Raw genomic sequence first — 22,656 nt, 5'->3', positions numbered from 1 at the left:
TTACTGTAAATAAATGCCCATTTAAATCAGCTTTCCAGTGGGTTCCTGTGAACGCGCTGGTTTGGAACGTTCACATTGCGGTAGATTTGTGCCCCCAAATGCCCAGAAAAATACTGCGGGATATAATGGGCCCAAAATGAGCTACTCGCAATATTAAACTTTGTATAAAGGGATCTTAAGAAGCCCTTTTTAATGTAAAAATATACAACCTACGTTCAGTTGCCTGCTTTATGAGACCCTGCGGTTGCTGGCGGTCGCGGGTTTAGAGATTGATTTTTAAACTACTATAACTATTATACGAGGCCTTTAAAACTAATAATAGCTTTTGCGACGGGGACTTCCAGCGATTTTTCGTTAATAATTAACTAGGCTGAACATCTTCGATTTGAACAGCCTAGAGAAAATCGCGTTTTAAACCCGCCCCCTCTAAACGGCGCCAAAATCGCGCACACCCGCAGCGGCAGATTTTCAACGACGCTTCAGGTAGGCTTTGCAACATACCTACTACACTCTACCCTATCCACACCCCCTCATAGTGTTATAAACCTCATGTGACCTCTCCACCTTCTCCACTCCATGGACATCAGGCCCAGTCTCCCCAATCTCTCCTCTCTTCACACATGGGAAGTGCGACAGAATGTCAGGGAGATATTTTTTATTTTAATGCTTCTTTGATCTCCAGCCCAGCTAAATCCATTCCTGGGCCTTGCTTATACTGACACTCGTATTCACGCTCTGACACACACACACAAAACAATCAAACACCACGACTCCCAAACCCACACACATAGCAACAAGTTCATGTACATTCCCCCAACATGACAAAGTGCGGCAGGGATAGGGGCAGAGTCAATGTCAGGCAATGTTGGGCAGCACAGTGGTGCAATGGTGGAGTTGCTGCCTCACAGCGCCAGAGACCCGTGTTTGATCCTGGCTACGGGTGCTGTCTGTACGGAGTTTGTATGTTCTCCCCATGAAGGCATAGGTTTTCTCCAGATGCTCCAGTTTCCTGCCACACTCTTAAGACGTACAAGTTTGTTGGTTAATTGGCTTCTGTAAATGTAAATTGTTTCTAGGGTGTAGGATAGTGTGAGTGTACGGGGTGATCGCTGGTTGGCACAAACTCGGTGGGCCGAATGGCCTGTTCCCACCTTGTATCTCTAAAGCCAGGGGACCTGCACCTGACGTCAGAGGCAGGCATGGGTTAAGTTGCAGAGGGGAATGGTTGATGTGGGGGGAGGAAATACGGGTGAACACCAAGGTTATTCAGGGTAACAATTACATTGAACATAGAACAGTACAGCACAGGTTCAGGCCCTTCAGCCCACAATATGTGCGCCAAACATGATGCTGAGTTAAACTAATCTCCTTGCCTGCGCATGATCCATATCCCTTCATTTTCTGCATATCCATGTGGATTAATTAATGTAATTACTTTTAGAAGCAGCTATTTGAGATGGAAAAGAAAGGAACGGGAGGTACAGCTACATCTGTGGAGAGAGAATGATAGGCTGCTTCCTGCCATTGGTGACTTCAATATTGAGTCCACAGGTACGGTACCCAAACAGGAGACAGCGGCAGTGTTGGAGCGGCGTGTGGCGAGAGTGGGATGGGGAGGGAGCGGGAGCTCAGACTGAGTCAGCAAGAGCTCTGCCTCTGAAGATCCAGTGCAGAGGAGAGCACATCGTGAGCACTGAATGCAGTGCACTGCAGACGGGAAGAAGTCCCTGTTACACACTCATACAAAACACAAACAACAAAACACACATGCTTACACATGCCACGTGCTTACACACACGCAAAACATACCTGCTGACACACCCAGGTTGAGGCATGCACAGGTAACAATGCTAGTAAAGATAGACACAAAATGCTGTAGTAACTCAGCAGGACAGGCAGCATCTCTGGAGAGAAGGAATGGGTGATGTTTCGGGTCTGAAGAAGAAGGGTCTCGACCCGAAACGTCACGCATTCCTTCTCTCCGGAGATTCTGCCTGTCCTGCGGAGTTACTCCAGCATTTTGTGTCTATCTTCGGTGTAACCCAGCATCTGCAGTTCCTTCTTACACATTTTGAATGCTAGTAGAGGATTTGGATTAACAAGTGCTTTGAGGTTTTGGTTGAAGCCGTGGCAGTGGTGCTGAGGACAGTGATGTGGGTCTGGGCCCAGCGATGTACCGTGGGAGGTCAGGACCTGCAATCTCCTGCTCCGGTCGATAGAGGACAAAGATCGCAACGTCAGAAGAAATTTTCAGAGTTCCCAGTGACCCCGGCCAGCATCTGTTGTTAGTCATTTGGTCTTTGTGCAAGGATCGTACTGTCCAGTTTGATTTTACTCTCGTGCTATAAAAATTTGCGACGAGTGAAGGAAGTGGACGGCTCAGTTTAAACTGTTTCATGAGGTGATTGGTTAAGTCGCAGTCTGCACTGGTCCTCTGGCAGTGGGTCGATCCAGCGGGTCTCCCTATCATCATTTCATGGGTTGGCCGTGCTGTTCGCCCAAGCTGGGATGGTGTTCAGGTCAAACATCACCATGCCCCAGGTGTTGATCGCCAGAGAGATTACCAACACTCCAATCAGGTTGACCATGAATCCCGCTTTCACCTGAAAGACAGTCAGACACAGAGTGAAGCTCTCTCTACAGCATCCCATCCCACTCCCAGATCCTTACACCGGAAATGATAGAACATAGGCTATCTTTGTCCTGATCAGGTTTGAACTGGACAGAACCCCCACCCTTTGGGTGAAAGTATTGCTCAGAGAACCTTGACCAGAAAGACATCAGCATTGAGAGGGCATCTCCCACCTACATGGGCAACTTTGGGTGAGTGGGAAAAGGCACCAATGTTGAGCAATGAGTGAAGAGGGGTTCTGGGTGGAGGGGCTGGGACCCAGTTCACTATTCCCAGCTCTGTAAGAATGCTCAGCACACCCCAGCCCTCCAGAACCCAGCTGGGATCTACACCATGGTTGGTGAGTACCTACCATGTCAGACACCTTCAGATAGCCGTAGGAGAAGACGATGGAGTTTGGAGGGGTTGCCACTGGCAGCATGAATGCGAAGGAGGCACAGAGGGTGCAGGGCAACATGACATAGAGTGGGTTGAGGTTAATGCGCACTGCCTGTGGACACAAACACACAACATAAGTTAGAGGAGCAGAATTAAGCCATTCGGCCCATCATATCTTTCCTTCTGAACCCCATTCTCCTGTCTTCTCCCTATAACCCCTGACACCTAATCAAGAACCTATCAATCTCCACCTTAAAAATATCCATTGATGGCCTCCACAGTGTCTGTGGCAATGAATTCCATAGGTGCACCACCCTCTGACTAAAGACATTCCTTCTCATCTCCTTTTTAAAGGTACGTCCTTTTATTCTGAGGCTTTGGCCTCTGGTCCTAGACTCTTCCACTAGTGGAAACAACCTCTCCACAATCAGTCTATCCAGGCATTTCCTGGGCTCAGCAAGTCCAACAACTGCTCCCAATCCACTATGGGATATCAACTTCACTGATCTCTCGCTGGATGTTGCACCACGCAATTTCTTCCATGAGTCTGACGAAGGATCCTGACCCAAAATATCAGCCATTCTTTTTTTCCTCAGATGCTGAGTCTGACCCGCTGAGTTACTCCAGTACTTTGTACTTAACGAGTACATACCAGCATCTGCAGTTCCTTCCTACACATCTCTTCCCCCCCCCCCCCCAACCAGGACCCCGAGCCATGCCAGTGGCCATCAACCTCTGGCACCCCGCCCCCACATGCCTACAGTGGCATAGCTTTATTGTTGCTGCCTTCCAGCGCCAGAGACCCGGATTCTATCCTGACTACGGGTGCTATCTACTGACTACGGAGTTTTATGTCCTGTGATCGCATGTGTTTTCTCCGGATGCTCCAGTTTCCTCCCACATTACAAAAACGTTCACGTTTATAGGTTGATTGGCTTCTGCAAACTATTCCTAGCGTGTAGGATAGAACCAGTGCATGGGTGATTCTTGGTTGGCGATGACACAGTGGACTGAAGGGCCTGTTTCCACTCTGTATCTCTAAATTAAACTCTAAACAAAATTACCACCTCTCCTTTGGCACCTCTGCCATTGGTCCCCAACCTTCCCACTAAATACTGGGGACCAATCTGACAATTCTGATCCTTAATGGGATTATTCCCGACTGGACTTGTTTCGACATGGTCCCTCTTTGACGATTGTCCGGGTTTTAACCAGGTCATGAAGATTCCAGGAGTATCCAAAGCTGGCAAACCTTGGTACCAGACTGGGCTCACACGACAGACTGGTCAGATCTAACACCAATGATGGATGGGTGGCAATCATTTCCTTGGGCATCTAGTTACCCTTATAGCAGGAACCCTCCGTTTACTTTCACCCTCACTCTGTGCTCTGTCTATTAATTCTTATCTTGTGTCTATTTGACCAGGGGATGTGGGTGTCACGGGCAATACCAGTATTTATTATCCATCCCTAAAGAAGCATTGAAGAGCCCAACTGTGATGATGCTTTTGGAGTCACCTATACCTTGGCATGTATCAGGTAGATAGTAGTCTTTATCCCAGGATAGTGGGGTCTAATACCACAGGGCATATCTTTAAGGTGAAGGGGAAACAAATATAGGGGTGACTTTTTCCATACAGAGGGTGTTTAGTGTGTGGAACAAGCTACCAGATGAAGTGGTAGAGGTGGGAACACGAACAACATTTGGACAGGTAACAACTTGTACAGGTATATGGACAGTGTAGAGGGACATGTGCTAAATGTGGACAAATAGGGCCAGCTTAGATAGGGCATCTTGGTCGGCATGGACGAGTTGGCCCAAAGGGTCTGTTTCCATATGGATTGACTCTCTGACTCTGTGAATAATCTTTGCTTGCTAATTCTGGCAATCTTCTTTCCCAGAAGGAGTTTATAACAACTGGTAACTTCATGGCTTCTTTTAGTGTGGCTGACTTTTAGGCTTATTTAATTGTTCAAATTCTGCAGGAGCCACGGGGAATTGAAGTCATGCCACTGGGTCAAGGGTCCAGGCCTCTGGCTGCAGGTTTACCCATTGGACAAAGTCAGGGAGATCGGTCTATAGATCAGCTGTTGATCTGCATCGAGATGAGGGGAGACCTTCCTGATCGAAGCGCATGATGATCGATTGGTTGATGAGTGGCACGGACCCGATGGGCCGAAGGACTTGCTTGCATGCTGCGTGACTATGCGGTCAATGCGGGCAACCACTGCAACGAGCGGACTCACCATGGCAGCCAGGATCGGGAGGAAGAGCGAGGTGGTGGCGACGTTGCTGGCGCACTCGGTGAAGGTGGCGATCAGCAGGCACAGCAGGATGATGATAGCCCACGGTGGAATGGCCTCCAGGGGAGTGAGTTGGGCTCCAAGCCAGTTGGAAAGACCAGATCGCTGGAAGGGACAAAGATAACCTTTGAGGTTGGAGCCAGGCGGGAGGGGGAATCTTCTCGAGGAACCAGTTACGTTACCTCACTTCCTTTTGCCAGAGCGAAGCCTCCTCCCAACAGGATGACCACGTTCCACGCCATCTTCTGCTGAACTACCTTCCAGGTGAGCAGTGGCGGAGCTGGTCCATACCTGGGCCTCCTGTCTAGAAGAACAACATAATTGGCTGAAGATAGACACAAAGTGCTGGAGTAACTCGACGGGTCAAGCAACATCTCTGGAGGAAAAGGATGGGTGACTTTTCGGGACGGGACTCTTCTTCAGATGCCTGAAGTCGGAAGAAGGGTCCCAACAGCCTGTCCCGTTGAGTTAGTCCAGCACTTTGTGTCTATCTTCAGTATAAACCAGCATCTGCAGTACCTTTCTATACAATATCATTGGCTGCACTGAGATCAGGAAGCCTTCAACTCAATCTTATATGTGAACAGACCTTTTTAGCCATGACTCGTTCTTGTTTGAATTTAAGAATATTTATGGAATTTAAATAAAGAATATTCATGGAATATTTATAGTTTGCTTATATGGTGGTAAATCTGTGGAATTCATTGCCACAGACAGCTGTGGAGTCCGTCATTGGGTATTTCTATTGTGGAGATTGACCGATTCTTGATTAGTGCAGATGTCGAGGGTTATGGGGAAAGGGCAGGAGAATGAGGATGAGAGGGTAAGATAGATCAGCCATGATTGAATGGTGGAGTAGACTCAATGGGCCAAATAGCCTAATTCCGCTCCTGTGACATGATCTTATGAACTTATGCACGATATGTCCATGTCATGCGTCTGTAACCCAGGGAGGGTCTGTAATGTAGCGAACCCAGTGACTGGAGTTGTCAATCAATTTCCTGCACTACAGACCTTCCATGGGTTACAGATGTCTGTCTTATGGACACCCCATGCATAGGAGTGAGATCCAATTAATTTCAAATGAGAACTAGCCATGGATAAAATGATGCATTCAGAAATCAGCTTCCCCACAGTAATAGGACATAGTATTCCCATAGTAATACTGAAAGGCTTGGATAGAGTGGATGTGGCGAGGATGTTTCCACTAGTGGGAGAGTCTAGGACCATAGGCCATAGCCTCAGAATAAAAGGATGTGCCTTTGGAAAAGAGATGAGAAGGAATTTCTTTAGTCAGAGGGTGGTGCCTCTGTGGAATTCATTGCCACAGATGCTGTGGAGGCCAAGTCAATGGATAAAAAGGTGGAGATTGATAGGTTCTTGATTAGTATGGGTGTAAGGGGTTATGGGGAGAAGGCAGGAAAATTGAGTTAGGAGGAAGAGACAGATCAGCCATGATAGAATGGCAGAGTAGACTTGATGGGCTAAATGGCCTAATTCTACTCCTATCACATGATCTTATGACACCATTGCCTCTGAGATTACAGGCTGCCGGTTTCACCATGGGAGGCCACTGAAGAGGGTAGGTTTGGAAACTGACAAGCAATTGCTTCTGTTGTGCAATATTTTTCTATTAACCAATGTTTAAATATTAACCAATTTTTCTATTAGCCACTGATAGGAAACCATCAAAGCAAGCATTAAGCCTGGAAATCCCCGTTCTGTACCTTTGTAACCAGGCCAGGGAAGACAAAATTGTCCCTCATCAGCATGGCTACTGTGGCGGCACAAGAAACTGCAGGTGTTGGAATCCTGAGCAAAGCACAAAGTGCTGGAGGAACTCAGCAGGACAGGCAGCATCTGGGGAGGGAATGGACAGGCGACGTTTCGGATCGGGATCCTTCTCCAGACAGATTGTAGCGGGGGAGAGAACGTTGGAAAAGAGAGGTGGGGGTGGGACAAAGCCTGGAAAGTGATAGATGGTTACATCAACACAATCATCTTTACAAAGGGGATGGAGGAGGAATTTATTTAACCAGAAGGTGGCGAATCTGGAATTAATTTGCCGAGGACGGCTGTGGAGGCCAAGTTATTGGGTATTTTTAAGGCGGAGATTGGCAGATTCGTGATTAGTGAGGGTGTCAAGGGGTATGGGGAGAAGGCAGGAGAATGGGGTTGAGAGGGAAAGATGGATCAGCCTCAATTGAATGGTAGAGTAGACTCGATGGGCGGAATGGCTTAATTCTGCTCCTATCACATGAACTTTTATGGACTTATGAACATGATACAGGTGAGTGTGTTGGAGGTTGATTAATATGTGACAATAAAGTATCATTAATTCCAACATTGGATTCTCCAATTTTCAAGTAATACCCACCCATCTCACCTCCTTTCCCCCCGCTCCTCCCACCCAACCCCATCCAATTGCACACACCATCTCCCACCACTAGACGAGTGTTCGGGTCTGGACCCTTCAGACCAGTATTGTGGAGTAGGGTTACCCTATCGAATGACCCTGGGCAGTTACTGACATGAAAACCACGGTGGTGTACGTGCGGAAGTTGTGTGGTCGGGTGAGCCACGGCGTGTACCTGCTTCGGGCTGCTCCGGGGCCGGGCCACCCCCGTTCCAACACGGCAGCCGGGGCTTGTCCGACGGCAACACGAACATGATGATGGAGATGAAGATCACCACCGTGGCATCGGTCACGTAGCTGGAGACAGGCAAAGCACGGAGGTTAAAGACCAGGGGGCATGACTTCATGGTGAGAGCAGCCAAGTCTAATGAAGATGTGCTAAGCAAGTAGTTATTTTACACAGAGGATGGTGGGTGCCTCGAACTCGCTGCCAGGGGTGGAGGTGGAGGCAGATACGATACTGATGTTTAAGAGGCTTTTCCACTGGCCAATGGATATGGAGGGATGTGGACCATATGCAGGCAGAGGCGACTAGTTTAACATGGCATCATGTTTGGCACCGACATTATGGGCCAAAGGGCGTGTACACATGGATGCTGCCTGACCTGCTGAGTATTTCCAGCATTTTTTGTTTTTTACTTTAGATTTCCAGCTTATGTCAGTTTTCTAATTTGTTTTTGAGGTCCCCATTTTGTGTGTGTGTATGTATATATATATACATACCTGTGCACGTTTATCTGTGTGCAGGTGTACATGTGTATGTTTCTGTGTGTTAATATGTTTGTTTATCTGTGTGTGTGTCTATGTGTGTTTATATGTAAGTATATGTGTGTATGTATCTGTGTGTATGCATGTGTTTATATGTGTGCGTATGTATATCTGTGTGTGTATAAAAGGTATGTATCTGTGTCTACTCCCTCTACTGATTAGAAGGGCAACACCCTTTCCCTAAAGCGAATGCTGCTAGTAGACTGGTATCGTGGTCGCTATGGGCATTGTGGACTGAATGGTTTTGGAGGGGACGGAGGGACACAGCCAGGGGATGGGCTGTGAGGCACGGAGGGGAGAGGGACGCAGCTAGCGGGGAGGGGGAGAGGAAACTGAGGCGGTAGGGGAGAGGGGCATTCAGTGGAGGGGCCATGGGGCACAGAGGGCAATGGAGGGGGAGAAGGCAGAGCCAGGGGACAGGAAGAAGGGAGAGGAGATGGAGGGGGAGAGGGACAGAGCCAGGGGAGGGGGAGGGAACGGAGAGAGGAAGAGGGGAGGGGAAGAGGGTATGTGGGAGTTGGAACGGAGGGGTGAGTAGAGGGGCGAGGAGATGAAGGGGGAGAGGGCGCGGGGAGGGGGGGAGGCAGACTCACTCCTTGTTGCCCTTGTTGAAGAGGACAGTGGCCCAGCCGTCGATGAAGCCGGGGGCCCGAGTGAACCATAGCAGGACCAGCAGGATGAAGAGGACCAGCACCTCGATCTCGGCAAACGTCATCCTGCCCAGCTTGTTCATCTCATTCTTGACCACTTGGTAGGCGGCGATGTCCTTCTGTGACTTGGCCACCATGCAGCCAAAGTTTTGCTTGAAGCTGCGAGGGGACAGGGCCATTGCCAGCATTAGTGCCTGAGATGTACAAACACTGCCCCCCCCCCCCCCCCCCCACAGCTACACACTGGTTCTGCGGGTCCTCTTCCCACCTGATCCCACCCTGTCTCTGCCCCTCAGGATCCTCTGCACAGACTCACTGCACTTCCCCTCGGAAGAAATCCCTCCTCCCTCAGTGCCAAGGGGCTTTCAAGATAATCAATCAGTATTCCATTGCCCAGAACAACCATGGCAGGACTTCCCACCCTACTCCATGGCCCTTGCCTCCTACACTGCCTTGTTCACCAACCGTGAGACATCCCACACAGGTCCCTAAACAGATCCTCACCAGTTCCCTGCCCTCCCGACTGTAGGAGACTCCCTCACGTTGAAGGGACATCAGAGGCAGGGGCAGGAGGAGGCCATTAGCCCCTCACATGGATTAGTCCCATCGACTGCTGAGGGAAAGGCTCTCAAATTGCACAAACCCAGAGCCTGGTGAAAGTGAAAGATATTTTATCAAAGAGAACAGTGGTACTTACTTGATTCCCAGGAATAAGATCTGCAACCAAATCCACGTGATGACCAACATGATAAACATGCAGGGGAAGGAAAATCCAAACCAGGTGGCAAAGTTGATAATGTCTCCGTTGTTTGGGAAGAGACTAAAACCAAAAATACGTCAGTTTTACTCACTTGTGTGGACTTTAGTGATCCCAATACCCCAATAATTTGATGTAACCTGAAGTGTCTTCTGATTTGCCAAGAATTGAGTATAGGAGCAAAGAGGTCCTTCTGCAGTTGTACAGGGCCCTAGCGAGACCACACCTGGAGTATTGTGTGCATTTTTGGTCTCCAAATTTGAGGAAGGATATTCTTGCTATTGAGGGAGTGCAGCATAGGTTCTCAAGGTTAATTCCCGGGATGGTGGAACTGTCATATGCTGAGAGAATGGAGCGGCTGGGCTTGTATACGCTGGAATTTAGAAGGATGAGAGGGTTTCTTATTGAAACAAATTAGATTATTAAGGGTACACAAAAAAGCTGGAGAAACTCAGCGGGTGCAGCAGCATCTATGGAGCGAAGGAAATAGGCAACGTTTCGGGCCGAAACCCTTCTTCAGACTGATCAGGGGTGGGGGGGGCGGGGACAAGAAAGGAAAAAGGAGGAGGAGCCCGAAGGCTGGGGGATGGGAGGAGACAGCAGGGGGACTGAGGAAGGGGAGGAGATAGCAAGGACTAACAAAATTGGGAGAATTCGATCTTCATGCCCCCAGGTTGCAGACTCCCCAAACGGATTATGAGGTGCTGTTCCTCCAATTTCCGGTGCTGCTCGCTGTGGCCGTGGAGGAGACCCAGGACAGAGAGGTCGGATTGGGAATGGGAGGGGGAGTTGAAGTGCTGAGCCACCGGGAGGTCAGCTTGGTTATTGCGGACCGAGCGGAGGTGTTCGGCGAAACGATCGCCCAACCTCCGCTTGGTCTCACCGATATAGATCTGCTGACATCTAGAGCAGCGGATGCAATAGATGAGGTTGGAGGAGATGCAGGTAAACCTCTGTCGCACCTGGAACGACTGCTTGGGTCCTTGAAAGGAGTCGAGGGGGGAGGTAAAGGGACAAGTGTTGCATCTCTTGCGGTTGCAAGGGAAAGTGCCCGGGGAGGGGGTGGTACGAGAGGGAAGGGAAGAATTGACAAGGGAGTTATGGAGGGAGCGGTCTTTGCGGAAGGCAGATATGGGGGGAGATGGGAAGATGTGGCGAGTGGTGGGGTCACGTTGGAGGTGGCGAAACTGACGGAGGATTACTTTTTGTATGTGACGGCTGGTGGGGTGAAAGGTGAGGACTAGGGGGACTCTGCCCTTGTAGCGAGTGGGGGGGATGGGGAGAGAGAGCAGTGTTGCGGGGTATGGAAGAGACCCTGGTGCGAGCCTCATCTATGGTGGAGGAGGGGAACCCCCATTCCCTGAATAATGAGGACATTTCAGATGTCCTGGTGTGGAACGCCTCATCCTCATCATTAGATTATTATGGGTTTGGACATGCTGGAGACAAGAAACATGTTCCCGATGTTGATGGAGTCCAGAACCAGGGGCCACAGTTTAAGAATAAGGGGTAGGCCATTTAGAACAGAGATGAGGAAACACTTTTTCACACAGAGCGTTGTGAGTCTGTGGAATTCTCTGCCTCAGAGGGCAGTGAAAGCCGGTTCTCTGGATACTTTAAAGAGAGAGCTAGATAGGGCTCTTAAAGATAGCGGAGTCAGGGGATATGGGGAGAATGCAGGAATGGTGTACTGATTGTGGATGATCAGCCATGCTCACATTGAATGGAGGTGCCGAATCGAAGGGCTGAACAGCCTACTCCTGCACCTATTGTCTTAATGTGAAGTGTTAAATGTTCATAGGGTGGAATTTACCACATGTTGCCTGGAGTTTCCTCTTGTCCCCCCCACCATTTTCCCTGTCCCCCCCATTCTCTTCAACCCATAAACACCTCTTCGGCGCTACATTTCACTCCTTTTCTCTCCTTATCTGACACCATTTTTGTCTCCTTTTTACCTCCAGCCTTTTTCACTTGCTGCACCCATCCACCAATCACCCCACCCCCTCACCTGTGTCCACCTATCACTTACAAGTTTTTGTCTCACCCGCACCTCTCCTTCCCAGCTTTCCCAACCCCACCTCTCATTCAATCAGTGTGAAGAAGGGTCCTAATCCAAAACGTGGCCTGTCCATTCCCTTCTCAGATACTGCCTGACCTGCTGAGTTCCTCCAGCATGGGGCGGCACGGTGGTGCAGCGGTAGAATTGCTACCTTACAGAGCCAAAGACCCAGGTTCGATCCTGACTACGGGTGCTGTCTGTGTGGACTTTGTACGTTCTCCCTGTGACCTGTGTGGATTTTCTCCGGGTACTCCATTTCCTCCCACGCTCCAAAGACGAGCAGGTTTGTAGGTTAATGGGCTTCTTTAAAATTGTAAATTGTCCTTAGAGTGTGTGGGATAGTGTAAGTGTGCGGGGATCGCTGGTCGGCGTGGACTCAGTGGGCCGAATGGCCTCTGTAAATCTCTAAACTAAACCAAACAAAAGCATTGTGTGCTGTGCAGGGAGTAGTGTGGTCGGATGGGGGTGAGTGAGGAGGATCTTTGGGGGGGGTGGGGAAATGTCAGGGCAGGTACTCACTCATCCAACTGGCCCTTCATAATCAGGTTGGGGGTGGTACCGGTCAGCGTGGCCGTCCCCCCGATACTGGCAGCGTAGCAGACACTCAGACTCATTCCCTTCGACAGCTCCAGGTGCTTCTGTGATCGCAGCTTCATCTCCTCTTCCGCATCTGTCGTGCCTTCGGATAACTGCAAATGTCCGTTGGCTGAATAGACGCAAAGGGTCTCATATCAAAGCAGAATCAAGTTGGAATGACAATGTCAGGGACAACACGGGGTGGGGAGAGAGATGTGCGGGTGGGTCGCTCCAGGACCTCCTGCTCGGTCTGTCCCTGGGCCCAACCTAGGTGACCATTCACAGTTCCAGGTAGGATTCATTGCAGATACTGTCGCAATGTTCAAGAAACATTTAGACGGGTCAATGGCTAGGACAGGTTTAGAGGGATATGAGCCAAACGCAGGAAGATGGCACTAGTTTAGATGGGGCATGTTGGTCGGTGTGGGCAAGTTAGGTCGAAGGGTCTGTTTCCACATTGTATGACTCTGACTCCCCGAGCTGACTGGCTGCCCTTTTCCCAAGGGTCTGTGCCCAGGAGTCCCAGGGGAGGAAGCTCACGGGTGTCCACTAGCTCTCTCCAGAGCCCTTCCAACAGCATCCCGAGCAGGCACAATTGTGTTTTAATCAGAGTCCCGATTCAAAACATCATCCAACATCTAAACCTCAGGCTACCTCAGCAAGGCCACCAGCATAATCAAGGGCCAGTCTCACCCCGGTCACTCCCTCTTCTGGACTCTCCCATCAGGCAAGAGGGACAGGAGTGTGAAAACATATACCTCCAGATTCAGCCAAGTTTCTTCCCAGTTGTTATCAGGTAACTCAACCCTCCTATCACCAGCTAGAGTGCAGTCCTGACCTCCCATCTACCTTCGTGGAGACCTTAGAACTATCTTTAATTGGACTTTATCTTCCACTAAATGCTGTACCCTTTATCTGTGCACTGTGGGCAGCTTGATTGTATTCGTGTATAGTCTTTACTTTGACTGGATAGCATGCAAACAAAAGCTTTTCACTCTACCTCGGTCCAAGTGACAATAATAAATTAAACTTGCGTCTCGTGTGTTTTGATCTAACATTGTTCTGAATATTTTAGGTAATAAAGTGATTGTTATATAAACCTGCATGGGGAAGGGCCACGGTTTAGGAAACTCCTGTCATTGCAAATTCATGTTAAAACCACAGAAGCTACTTACTTTGTATGTAACTGTACCATAAATGAGCTTGCGCTCATTCTAAGTACTGGCAAGGGCATTATTTCCTGTGAAAACATGACTTAAACATTCTGTATTTACATCTTCCAGTACAGCGGTCGGCAACCTTGTTCTGCATAGGGGCCAGGACGCATTCTGTGAGCGGATGGCGCGCCACACCTATCACATGTAGGTGTGTGGGTGGGGGGGGGGATGGTCCAGCCCCCCCCCCCCCCTTAGATGGGGCATCTTGGTCAGCATAGACGAGTTGGGCTGAAGGGCCTGTTTCCATGCTGTCTGACTCTGACTCTATTTTTATGAATAATGTATATATTGGCATTCAAAAAACAGGGCTTTAGGCACAGGGTTGTGCTTTGTCTGGATTGTTAGTTCTGATACCACCCCATCTTTGATCTTTTCAACCTATAACTTTGTTGGCGCCTTTGTGGAGACTCTTTTGTGTACTTTCACTACACCTAGCTAGGAACAAGTGACAATAAAGTATTGTATGGAGCTCTGGGTATGTCTGAACAGGGTGCAGCACAGGTTTAACATACCTTCACAACTTTCAGCACCCCTGGGGGTTTTCGGAAGCATTTTAAATTCATAAACCATAAACAGAAGGTTGTGGAGGCCAAGTCTCTGGATATTATTAAGGTGGAGATTGATAGATTATTGATTAGTACAGATGCCAAGGGTTATGGGGAGAAGGCAGGAGAATGTGGTTCAGAGGAAAAGGAAGATCAACCACAATTGAATGGCGGCGGAGACTTGATGGGCTGAATGGCCTAATTCTGCTCCTACAATTTACGATCTGATGAGAAGCCTAGGACTTAAAATCAGAGTCATACCGCACAGAAACAAGGCCCTTCGGCCCGTCTCACTCATATCGACCAAGATTCCTCATCTGTTAGTCCTAATAAACCTTTCAATCTTTGCTTGAAGAAGTTGTCCCTCAGGTTTGTATTAAATCTTGGCCCTCTCACCTTAACCCAATGCTCTTTAGTTCTCGATTCCCTTATCCTGGGAAAAAAGACTGTGCATTCACCCTGCCAATCTCCTTCATGATTTGATACACCTCTATAAGGTCACGCCTCAGCTTCCAGCGCTCCACAGAATACAGTCCGAGCCTGTGTGTAGGTAGATAGTGGAATCTGGGAGGAGTTGACTGCAAGGTGGCTTGAAGGGATTTCAAGGGATAACTGTTTGGGAATGAGCTAGCATTGACTCGATGGGCCAAAATGCCCTGGTGTAAGGATATATATGGGTTAGTACGGCATTACATATTTACGATTTTAGACTAAAGTGGTTGGGAAACAAATAAATTTCACATATCTCACTGAAGATAGACACAAAATGCTGGAGTAACTCAACAAGACAGGCAGCATCTCTGGGGAGAAGGAATGTGTGATGTTTCGGATCGAGACCCTTCTTCAGACTGAGGAAAAGTCTCGATCCAACACGTCACCCATTCCTTCTCCCCAGAGATGCTGCCTGTCCCACTGAGTTACTCCAGTATTTTGTGTCTATCTTCGGTGTAAACCAGCATTTGCAGTTCATTCTTACATATCTCATTGGTAGTCTTGCTGTCTTCCGGGACATTTGCTGGTTTGGGATTCTCAGGGTCTGCAGTGACGGAATCGCCAGTCTTCGCCAACCCCTTGTCTTCCAGGACCACTATCTGGTTCTCGTAGATCAGGTCCAACTCCATGTTCTGTGCTTCCGCCATGTTGAGCTGGTCCAGCACGGCCTGGGCGATGGGCACCATCATGGCGGTGGTGGCCGTGTTACTGATCCACATGGAGAGGAACGCCGTGACGCCCATGAAGCCCATCATCAACCTGGGACAGAAGAAGCCACCACAACACAGGTCGGCTCATGGTCAGCTCATCACCATGTTCCCAACCCAACACCCATCGGCCTCTGACCTCTTGCTCACACCCCATTTTAATTCCTGGTAGGAATGAAGGGACGGCCGTGTCAAATAGCAGCAGAAGTTGCCCACTCGGCCCCTTTGTTCCATGCTGTTCAATAAAGTTATACCAACCATGCCTGCTGCTGCAAACCTCTCCCTGAATGTTCCTAGATCATAGAGTAGAACGGCACAGGAAGAGGCCCTTTGGCCCATAATGTCTGCGCCAAGCATGATGCCAACTTAAACTAATCTCCTCTGCCTGAACTTGATCCATATTCCTCCATATCCATGTGTCTTTCTATAAAACCTCTTAAATGTCATTGTCGAAACAGCCCCCACCACCGCCACCCCTGGCAGCACATTCCAGGCACCCACCATTCTTTATGCACTACAACTCCCCCCCCCCCCCCCCCCCCCCCCCCCACATCTTGTTTAAACTTTAACCCTCACATATTGAATCCATGCCCTCCAGTCTTTGACATTTCCACCCTGGGATAAAGGTCCTGACAGTCTACCCTCTCTATGTCTCTCATACTTTTAGACGTAACTAAAGAGTTTTTGTTTAGTTAAGTTTAGTTTGGAGATACAGCACGGAAACAGGCCATTCGGCCTACCTAGACTGTGCCAACTAGCGTTCCCCTGCACTAGCACTATCCTACACACTAGGGACAATTTACAATCTTTACCGAAGGCAATTAACCTAAGTCTTTGGAGATCTGAGAGCTTCTCTAAGCTTTTTCCACGACCAGAATTTGGAGCCACAAATACGAGACAGGTCACCAATAATTCCAATTGGGAGTTCACGTGAGGAAAACAAGTGCAGCCAACGAGTGCCCATCTCCTGACAGTAAGCTAATGGTTAATGGCGTCTTACAGCGCGGGCCTGACTCCAACAATCAGCAGCACCCTCAGCGCGATGCGTTTGTGCAGGTTCCAGTGTTCCACCGCGATGGCCACGATCAAACCCCCAACCAGAAGCATGTTGGTGTCCTTCAGGTACTGCATGCACACCTGGAACACAAGCACACATCTGTAGAACATCACACACAATGTGTGCACACCTGCAACACAAGCACGCATCTGTAGAACCACATATACTGCATGCACACCTGGAACAGAAAGTGCGCACTGAGAGCATCGCATACTGTGTCCACATCTGGAACAAAAACACACATCTGTAGAGCATTGCATACTGTGTGTACATCTGGAACAGAGAGTGCACATCCGACAACATTGCATATTGTGCGCACAACTGGAACAGAATATATACAGCTGCAGAACATGACAGATACTGTGAATATCTGGAATAGCATAAACACAGTTGCAAACATCATGGATACTTTGTACACATCTGCAACAGAATGCCCACAGCTGTAGAATATTCCAGATATGGAGTGCACATCTTGAGCAAAAGCAGATGTCACAGATACTGTAAGCACATCTGCACCAGAATGACAGCTGTATGGCTCAACTGAAGCAGAAAAGAGACGGCTGCACAACATCTAAAACTCTGCCCGCACATCACGGACTCTGTCTACTCCAAGCTGACTGCCCCAAGTACGCTCCAGACACTGCATGCACAGCTGGAACAGCAAGCAGACATCTGCAGAGCACCACAGCTATGTAGAGCAGTGATGTGTGGAGTACACAGTCTGTTGTCTGAAAACCAAAACAAAGAATGCTGAAAATACTCCACTGATCAGACCACATCTGTGAGGAAGAGAGACAGAGTCAACATTTCAGTTGAGGAACCTTCATAAGAACTGGGGAGGGAGAGAAAGTCAGCTTGTTCAGCTGCCGGTGGAGTGTGGGGGGGGGGGGGGGGGGGGGGTGATGTCTATGACGGGGTGACCATGGCGATAAAGTGTAAGAGGAGGGCAAGAAGGATATCTGGGCAAAGAGGAAACGGGAGCGGTTAGAGAATGAGAACGAGAGTGAGAATGTACGACTTGTGAAATGCAGAGCAGGAAGGTGTGCCCGACAGATCAGGATTGGCACGTCCTCAATCTTGGAGGAAGAGGTAGAGAACAGAAGCGAAGCCAATGCCTCACAAGGACAGCTGACCCAGGCCGAGAAACCGAATGGCCTGAAGTTTCAGGTTAGGTTTATTATCGTCATGTGTACCGAGGTACAGTGAAAAGCTTTTGTTTGCGTGGTATCCGGTCAAATCCAATAATACTATACGTGTGTATGATCAGGCCAAACACAAATACAACAGGTAGAGCAAAGAGAAAGATACCAGAATGCAGAATAGAGTTCTCAGCATTGTTGCACAACAGTTCCAGAGAAAAAGTCTAATGTCTAAAAGAGGTAGGTTGGAGAATCAGGACTGTATCCGAGCTTGCGTAAGGAACATCAATAGTTTCATAACAGAAACTTTTCCTCAGTGTGGTGGTATGAGCGATCACTCTTCTGTATCTCCTGCTAAGGCCTGATAGCTTCCAACAACATGCCATGAAGGTCACAAGGCATCTTCGGGCGCTGCTGCCAGCCGGCCTGCGGCCTGTGTTACTCAGCGGCCTGTGTTGGTATGGGTGGAAATCCTGGGGGGGACAAGGGGGCGCGTGCCCTCCATGTTTTGAGAGGTGGGGGACAATTCCCCCCATGTTTTGTAATTGGGATTTTGAAATTCGGTGAAAACAAAATCTATTAAAAATCTCCGCTTTCCGCGAGACTGATGATCGAGGGCGCCGAATACGAGATGTCGGTCGGTACACAAAATTGCTGGGGAAACTCAGCGGGTGCAGCAGCATCTATGGAGTGAAGGAAATAGGCGACGTTTCGGGCCGAAACCCTTCTTCAGACTGATGGGGGGTGGGAGAAAGAAGGAAAAGGGGAGGAGCCCGAGGGCGGGCGGATGGGAGGGTGGGAGGAGACAGCTAGAGGGTTAAGGAAGGGGAGGAGACAGCAGGGGCTAGCAAAATTGGGAGAATTCAATGTTAATACCATAAGGACGCAAGGTCCCCAGACGGAATATGAGGTGCTGTTCCTCCAATTTCCGCTGTTGCTCACTCTGGCAATGGAGGAGACCCAGGACAGACAGGTCGGATTGGGAATGGGAGGGGGAGTTGAAGTGCTGAGCCACCGGGAGTTCAGGTAGGTTTTTGCGGACTGAGCGGAGGTGTTCGGCGAAACGATCGCCCAACCTACGCTTGGTGTCCGTCAGCAGGCAGTGGGGGGGGGGGGGGGGGGGGGGGGGGGGGATGGGGATGATTGGAGGAGGGATGTGTCGGTCAGAGGTGGAAGTAGGGAGGTGGGACTGAGGATAGCGCACGGTGATTGGAGGAAGGAGATGTCCTGGTCGAGCAAAAATCATAGAGCGGAGCAAAGATTATAGAGGAGCTTGAATCGGCCAGTTCGCGGGGCCTTTCATCACCCAGCGCAGCGCGGCTTAAAATTGGCCGCGGGATCTTCCATCGCCCCTTTGTCAAATTACTGCGTCGAGGCTCCCGATGTTGAAGCCCCCCCGGGCAATGGAAGATCCCGCCCGCTTTAAGCCACGCCAGGCGATGAAAGCTCGCCCCCTGAATGGGCCGATTCAAGCTCCACGATTCGGGGCGGACGAAGCTGCTGTTGCTGGAGTTCGGTGTCGGTCACCAACCAGGTCAGCTCCCGATGTTACCGTCCACAGGGCCCACGGCCGAAGTCTCAAAAGCCTTGCGTGTGTGTGTGCGCATGCGGCCACCAAGAAGTTGTGTCCCCCCCCCCATGTTTTGATAGCGATTTCCACCCCTGTGTGTCGGCAAGAGTTGGTGCCTGTGGTTGGCATTCCCTGCCTGCCTTTCACTTCACTGGGTGGTGGAGAAGGGCGAAGACGAGACGCACACCTCGAGGACCTACCTCCGATGATTCCATGATTCCAAACATTGGGAAGAAGATCACGGGGATCAAGGCGGTGACGGCGAGAGGCAAGGCTTCCGTGCACCAGTAGGCGGCCATGACCAGGATCGTGAATCCACAGCCAGCTTCCTAAATGGATTGAGGATACATATCAGTGACAATGGCTGCACGTAGACACAGTGCAAAGACACACTCCCAGGGGCTATGCTCTCCTCAGCTTCGCCCCTAAACGTGTGTACTTGAGTTCAGCCTAGTTTAGAGATTCAGCATGGAAACAGGCCACACCAACCACCGATCACCCATTCACACTCGAGGGGCAATTTACAGAGGCAGATTAACTTACAAACCACGACGTCTTTGAGACATGAGAGGAAACCGGAGTACCTGGAGAGTAAACCCAAGTGTTCACAGCGAGAAAGTGCAAACTCCACACAAACAGCAGCCGAGGTCAGGATCGAACCCGGGTCTCTGGTGCTGTGTGACAGCAGCTCTATCTGCTGCGCCAAGCTGCCGCTCTTAAATTTAGCCACCTCCTTTTCAAAGATTCCTGCTGAATCCTGCTTTTCCCCATCACTCTTTAGGCAGCAAAGTCCCCAACAGGACCTTAACACTGAAGGATATCCCCTCAACCCACCAGCCTCTTGTTTCTGCCTCTCTGCGGCATCCAATTTCATCTCCACATTCTCATCCCTCCATTAAGCATCCCACTTAGTACTGGGATTCCACAGGACAGAAATGCCTCATCCCAGGTTTGTAGGTTAATTGGCTTGGTAAATGTAAAGATTGTCTCGAGTGGGTATAGGATGAACACATTAACACTATGTGCGGGAATCGCTGGGCGGCGCGGACTTGGTGTGCCGAAAGGGCCTGTTTCATAGAAACATAGAAACATAGAAATTAGGTGCAGGAGTAGGCCATTCGGCCCTTCGAGCCTGCACCGCCATTCAATATGATCATGGCTGATCATCCAACTCAGTATCCCGTACCTGCCTTCTCTCCATACCCTCTGATCCCCTTAGCCACAAGGGCCACATCTAATTCCCTCTTAAATATAGCCAATGAACTGGCCTCGACTACCCTCTGTGGCAGGGAGTTCCAGAGTTTCCACGTTGTATCTCTAAACTAAACGAAACTAAAAACTCTGCAGCATTGCCCCTGCCCCGAATGTGTGTGACAGACAGTGCAGATGGGGAGAGGTCATGATTGGGGTGAGTGAGGAACAGGGTCAGGGCACACTGGACACGGTGCATTGCTCACACCCTGACAGAGAGTCCGGAACCTGCACAATCAGACACTGCCCCCTCATAGTTACTCAGTACTGGGAAGATTAATATGTTACCCATGAGTGGAGCCTTATTACAGCGTAGAGCGAGGTCATGGCTTACTGCTATTGAGCACTTTGTCTGATTGATAAATATTTGGAATCAGCTCCTTCTTCAGTAACAATGCCCAAACACCGTTAACGGAACTCAGGGAACAGAAACTGTCCCAACCCTGGTTTGTACAAGACCTGGGTCAGGACAGCACCAGTCAGACACAGAGTGAACCTCCCTCTCCACTGTCCCAACACCTCCAGCAGGTGCAACCCCTGTCCCAACACCTCCTCCCACACCAGCATCCAAGGACCAAACAGCCCTCCTGTGTAAGGCAGATGTTCATGTTCACCCCCCTTCAACCTCGCCTCCTGCATTCAGACACCCTGATGTGGCCGCCTATAGATCGGTGAGAGCCAGCGTAGACCAGGAGACTACTTTATCGAGCACCCATGCTCTGTCCACACGGGCAACCTAGTTCTCCCGGCTGTGAGCCAGTTCAACCACCCTTTCCATTCCCACACCTGTCCTCAGCCAACGGCACATCATAGGAACAGCGCCTCCTACCGGCCCCAGGTGGTCTACAAGAGGAATAGGAGGTAGGTACTGTGCAGGAACCCAAGTGCATGAGCATTGTAATTTTCCAATTTCACGTCACCACAATCCCTGTGCTCCTTTTTCTCTCCTGAACCACCCAGGTGCCTACACCCACCCCCTTCACACCACCTCCAGTTACCTCCACATCCCACAAATGGGTCCATTTGTCCACCTTATCTTAGTTTAGTTTATTGTCACGTTTACCGAGGTACAGTGAAAAGCTTTTGTTGCATGCTAAATAACCTTTCAGCGGAAAGACAATACATGATTACACAATCGAAACATTCACAGTGTACTGGTAGTCACTTGCGTCTCGTGTAAATTATTCCAACAACACGATAAGGGAATAAATAACGTTTAGTGCAAGGCAAAGCAAGTAACGTCCGATCAAAGATAGTCCCAGTGTCACCAATGAGGTAGATAGTAGCTCAGGACTGCTCTCTAGTTGTGGTAGGATGGTTCAGTTGCCTGATAACAGCTGGGAAGAAACTGTCCCTGAATTACCCGGGTTAGACACGAGTGCAGCTCCCTCTACACTGTCCCATCACACACTCTTTGGGTCAGACACAGAGTGAGTGAAGCTCCCTCTACACTGACCAGTACACATTTCCAGGGTCAGACTGAGAGTGAAGCCCCTCTCTTGAGTGCGGTTCCCTCCTATTCTACAGAGCCGACCTAGAAACGTTGCAGCCACCCTACTAAGAAGCAAATACAGTTGTTGAGCGTTGCCTGGTCTCTGTGCGAGGTTCCAGGAGCGGAGCAGCGACCTCCGCCCCGGCACTGCACCTTCCCTACAATGGGTCACTCCGGGAGATGGAGTCTCCCCCAATCTCCCCCGCGCCCTGTCTGGCGCCTTACCTTGGTGGGAATGACCAGAGGGAGCGGGAGCAGGAGCAGTGGAACCAGGAAAATAACCATCTCATTCCTGAAAGCCCACACGGTCCTCCAGGCGGGCCCCATGCTGCCAGCCACTGGCATACAGCGTAGCGCCGAGTTCTGGGGCAGGACTGTGCCCGCGGCTTGGTATATCACATCTCTTATCAATTAAATATTAACTCTCTTATTGACGACAGGATTTGTTGAACCCGGTGGGAGGGGCCGCTCACTGAGAGTTGGCCCCAAGCAGGCTTGAGGGGCCGAGTGGTCTTTGACCGATCCTAATCGATACATTTATACGCGACGGCAGCAGCAATAAATGACCTGGCTCCTCGGGGCTGGGAAACATCAGGCCATGTTTTGATTTGGACTGACATCAAGCAAGCTTGCTACAAAAATGGAC

At 49.8% G+C, this 22,656-nt stretch overlaps 1 protein-coding gene across 1 annotated transcript; it reads right to left on the bottom strand.

The window, feature by feature from the left end:
* Nucleotides 1-1,998: 1,998 nt before the first annotated feature.
* On the bottom strand, nucleotides 1,999-22,353 carry slc13a2 (solute carrier family 13 member 2). Its single transcript, XM_033045855.1, has 12 exons — nucleotides 22,236-22,353; nucleotides 19,468-19,596; nucleotides 16,502-16,638; nucleotides 15,279-15,553; nucleotides 12,484-12,670; nucleotides 9,846-9,968; nucleotides 9,092-9,307; nucleotides 7,906-8,027; nucleotides 5,497-5,618; nucleotides 5,258-5,419; nucleotides 2,985-3,122; nucleotides 1,999-2,603 (listed from the first exon to the last, which is right to left on the bottom strand). Exons 1-12 carry the CDS (start codon nucleotides 22,335-22,337, stop codon nucleotides 2,475-2,477), a joined length of 1,842 nt encoding a protein of 613 aa, XP_032901746.1. The 5' UTR covers nucleotides 22,338-22,353; the 3' UTR covers nucleotides 1,999-2,474.
* Between the last annotated feature and the right edge of the window lie 303 nt (nucleotides 22,354-22,656).

The sequence above is a fragment of the Amblyraja radiata genome, chromosome 28 (genome assembly GCF_010909765.2).
Source record: "Amblyraja radiata isolate CabotCenter1 chromosome 28, sAmbRad1.1.pri, whole genome shotgun sequence".
Taxonomy (NCBI): Eukaryota; Metazoa; Chordata; class Chondrichthyes; order Rajiformes; family Rajidae; genus Amblyraja; species Amblyraja radiata.
This window is presented reverse-complemented; position numbering and strand designations above follow the sequence as displayed.

Coding starts and splice junctions, on each gene's coding strand:
- slc13a2 (XM_033045855.1), bottom strand. CDS start 22,337: ATGGGGCCCGCCTGGAGGACCGTGTGGGCTTTCAGGAATGAGATGGTT. Junction 16,639..19,467: donor GAATCATGGAATCATCGGAG/GTAGGTCCTCGA, acceptor CTTGTGTTCCAG/GTGTGCATGCAGTACCTGAA. Junction 9,308..9,845: donor ATCTTATTCCTGGGAATCAA/GTAAGTACCACT, acceptor GTCCCCTCGCAG/CTTCAAGCAAAACTTTGGCT.